This window comes from Lipotes vexillifer, unplaced genomic scaffold (genome assembly GCF_000442215.2).
Source record: "Lipotes vexillifer unplaced genomic scaffold, Lipotes_vexillifer_v1.1 scaffold1094, whole genome shotgun sequence".
NCBI classification, from domain to species: domain Eukaryota; kingdom Metazoa; phylum Chordata; class Mammalia; order Artiodactyla; family Lipotidae; genus Lipotes; species Lipotes vexillifer.
This window is the reverse complement of record NW_006792775.1, coordinates 4,755,288-4,758,776: the sequence shown is the minus strand read 5'-3', so window position 1 is coordinate 4,758,776 and position 3,489 is coordinate 4,755,288. Positions and strand designations below refer to the sequence as shown.

The following is a 3,489-nucleotide window of genomic DNA, read 5'->3' as shown; positions in this document are numbered from 1 at the left end:
AGGCCGGCTCTGTCTTGTCATTCAGGCCTCAGCTCAAACCCATTTTTTTTTTTTTCCGGCCACGCATCTTGCTGGATCTTAGTTCCCTGACCAGGGATGGAACCCGGGCCCCCTGTACAGGAAGGGAGGAGTCCTAACCACTGGACCACCAGGGAATTCCCCCAAACCCATTTCTAAATCAGCCTCCTCCCAGAGCCAGCTACTCTCCCCCCGCATACACACACACACACACACACACACACAAGAGCACAGGAACCCTTAAGATCCTTTGAGAGGTTTCCTTGGTTCTCAACCTCCTCCCAATGAAATTTGATCTCCACGACAGCCAGAACCTTTTGGGGTCTCTGCTGTATTCCCAGTGCCTAGAACAGAGCTAAGCATACAGTAGGTGTTCAATAAGAACTGTGGAGAAAACAGAGTTCATGTATTTAACAGGTATTTATTGAGCACCTATTATGTGGCAGGCACTGTTCTAAGCCCTGGGGCAAGGGTGAGGATGCACAAATGATCACAGCAAAACCCACAGCCCTTCTTAGCAGCCACCCTTCTCTGTCAGGTGTGTGAATCGAGCGATGTCCACTCTGCCCAACCCGAGGCCTTTTCTGCATATCTTGGTCGGTCACCTTTGTCCCAAGTGCCTGAGCCTGGTACTTGACCTACAGCCTCCTTATCAGTATAACAAAAGAGACAGAAAGCAATACGGTGGTAGACTGGGATTAATGTTTTTATTAATGATAACATTCATACTGCATTTCTAAGATTTATCCAAAAAAGCATATTGTATTTACATGCAATGGCCAATTCAAGATAACAAATTCAGACCACAGCTCCGTTAAGACTGGCTTATTCCAAATTCAATTAAATACATCATACTCCTACCTCCTGCTTTCAACATGTACAGTAAAAACCCACTCTTCCTCCTTTTAGGGAATATAAAATTGCATTGATAACTGCACGGATTAGCAGTGATTACATTTGAAACACTTAAAACCTGAGAGACAAGCCCAAATAAGTCTGAGTGCTAACACGTTTGTGCTCGAATTCACCCGTGAATCATAATACACACTGGTCAGTGGTCAACAGTGTATGATTTCAGTGGCCCTGGCTTCGACTGGAAGCTACGCCTCGCTGAGGCAGAGGGGCTGTACCCCCTCACGCCTCCTTGACTACATAACACAGATGAACAGGGCCTTTTTGTTGCTGTGGTGGTTAGATGTCCCTTTTTGCTTTTTTTGTCTGTTCTCATTTCTGCTTGCTTTTAAAAGAAAAAAAAAGTCTTTGGCCCATTTAGGTGGGGTTTTTACATCACAACATGTACAGGAATAAAATATGCAGGTGCTCTGCAGCGAGCGCCTTCCTCTGGCTCCAAGGGTTCGGCCTCGTCACCGAATCAGTGGAGTTCAGAACTCTTAGAGAGGCGAGCCCCACCAGAACATAGTGGTCAGAAAAATAAATACATGATTTTAACGGATGGACAGCTAAGCTTGTCATTACAGCCCAGAGGCAGTGGGTATTATTTCATTCCATGATCTGTTCTTTTTACATTAAATACTGAAGACGATTGAGCGCCTCATCGCTTTTTGGTCAATCACTCGATCAAGGCACTCCCATCTGAAGGGTAGGCTGTGTTAAACCCAGCACCTGTCACCTGCGACATTCTAGGTCACCGATAACCCATCTCCCTCCGTCTCCCTGGAAACGGGAGTGGGTCTCCTCTCTCACCAGCTGGGATGCCCAACCCTGACTGCCCTGAGGTTTGCTTTTCTCAAGTTTTGTTCCTTCCTCAGTGGCAAATGTCATGTTCTCCCTGCTGCCAGTTTGGGTAAGCAGGAATCCTGAGGCACGTAGGATGTTTGCTTTTTCAGTGAGTACTCCAGACACATAATCTTCGAGCACCACATCCCTCGCTCCCCATCTCTGAGGCACGCCCACGTCTTCTTTTGCAGCTTAAGGAGGAAGCATAAGGAAGGCAGTCTGATGGGGGAATGCAGCACAGCTGCCTTCGTAAGGGAACTGGTCCTTCTGGGATACAGGGACACCACAGTAAAATGCCTACATAGGGTTATCCACCCAGTAAGTTGAGAAGGAGTAAGACACCCACAATTCCACCTAAAGACTTTACAAAATAAATCTCTCGTGCGGTCTCCCTTACATTTAGGGCCTTCTGTTTTTAAGGCACTGGGTTTTGAAGACTTGCAAGGTCAGGAAAACTAAAGATGAGACATACTACATGCTTCAAACATGGAGAGGCAAATGCAGACGACCAAACTAGACAGCGACAGGGTTACCACAGGGACAGAATGGGTTCCAAAAGCACAGCTTTTCTTGGTTAGTGCATTGCATGTGCGTTGGCCATTAACTGCTAACATCTGCAGCTTAAACAATGCTTTTCTCTCGGAAGGAAACAAATGTTTACATCGCTCTGATAAAATTAAATGCCCATAAGTACCAAGTGTCCAGTGGCCGCCGAGGAAGCGTGCCGGGTCGGTCGTTTCCAACGCGTATGAAGTCACAGCCCCACTCATTCCATAAATCGCTCAAAGACAGTTTCACCCCTTAAGAAACACCAGGGGATGGGAAGACCTTAGGGGGGACTTTATCCAATGTCCCCCAGGTTAGGACCTGCTTGGAAGGAGTAGGGTTACACTTCATGGGGTGGAGCCTGCCATCTAGAAAAGCAAAAACACCAAACCCTCGAAGGAAAGGAAACGTCTGAGTCTTTTAGAGCAAATTTTCATCCTGAACTACAATCAGGATTCACAGCTATTTTTCATTTGGTTTTTCATCCGAAGAGCTCATTTTCCTTCCCGGCAGTGCTAAGGGATTTACTTTTTGGAATTGGAGCTGAGCCCGAACAAACTCACGATGTCGATCATTGCTTGTTTCAGGTTCTTCCCGAAGCGATGAGAATCCTTTCATTTAAAAACAAAAAACAGAAACAGGTTACAACGTGGAAATTCTCACATTTCAAGCCTTTTCACTTGTAATCTGACTCGAAGAACTAACATTCCTTTTTGCCAATTCTCTAAGCTTTGACTTAGTCACTTAATCATTAAGTTATAGTGTCTGGAGAGACGTTATGGGTTAACAAAGATAGCAAACATGTTTGTGTGTGTGTTTTTTTTCTTTTCCATGACAGGTTATTACAAGACACTGCATATAGTTCCCTGTGCTATACAGTACGACTTGGTTGCTTACCTATTTTATATATAGTAGTGTATATTTGTTTTGTTTTGTTTTTGAAAACTAAGGTGCTTTATTTCTTTGTAAAAACAACTTATCAAGAGTAGTTTGGGGCTTCCCTGGTGGTGCAGTGGTTGAGAGTCCGCCTGCCGATGCAGGGGACACGGGTTTGTGCCCCAGTCCGGAAAGATCCCACATGCCGCGGAGCGGCTGGGCCTGTGAGCCATGGCTGCTGAGCCTGTGCGTCCGGAGCCTGTGCTCCGCAACGGGAGAGGCCACAACAGTGAAAGGCCCGCGTACCGCAAA

At 46.1% G+C, this 3,489-nt stretch overlaps 1 protein-coding gene across 3 annotated transcripts in view; it reads right to left on the bottom strand.

Annotated features, from left to right (window-relative positions):
* Positions 1-2,782: 2,782 nt before the first annotated feature.
* The window catches only part of CPT1A (carnitine palmitoyltransferase 1A), a 57,034-nt gene continuing 56,327 nt past the window's right edge, over positions 2,783-3,489 (bottom strand). For 2 of the 3 annotated variants that reach the window (XM_007465979.1, XM_007465980.1), the window contains one exon: positions 2,826-2,912. In XM_007465979.1, the coding sequence (XP_007466041.1) occupies positions 2,826-2,912 (87 nt within the window). Of the gene's footprint in view, positions 2,913-3,489 lie in introns of all 3 variants that reach the window. The other variant, XM_007465978.1, reaches the window with a different exon arrangement.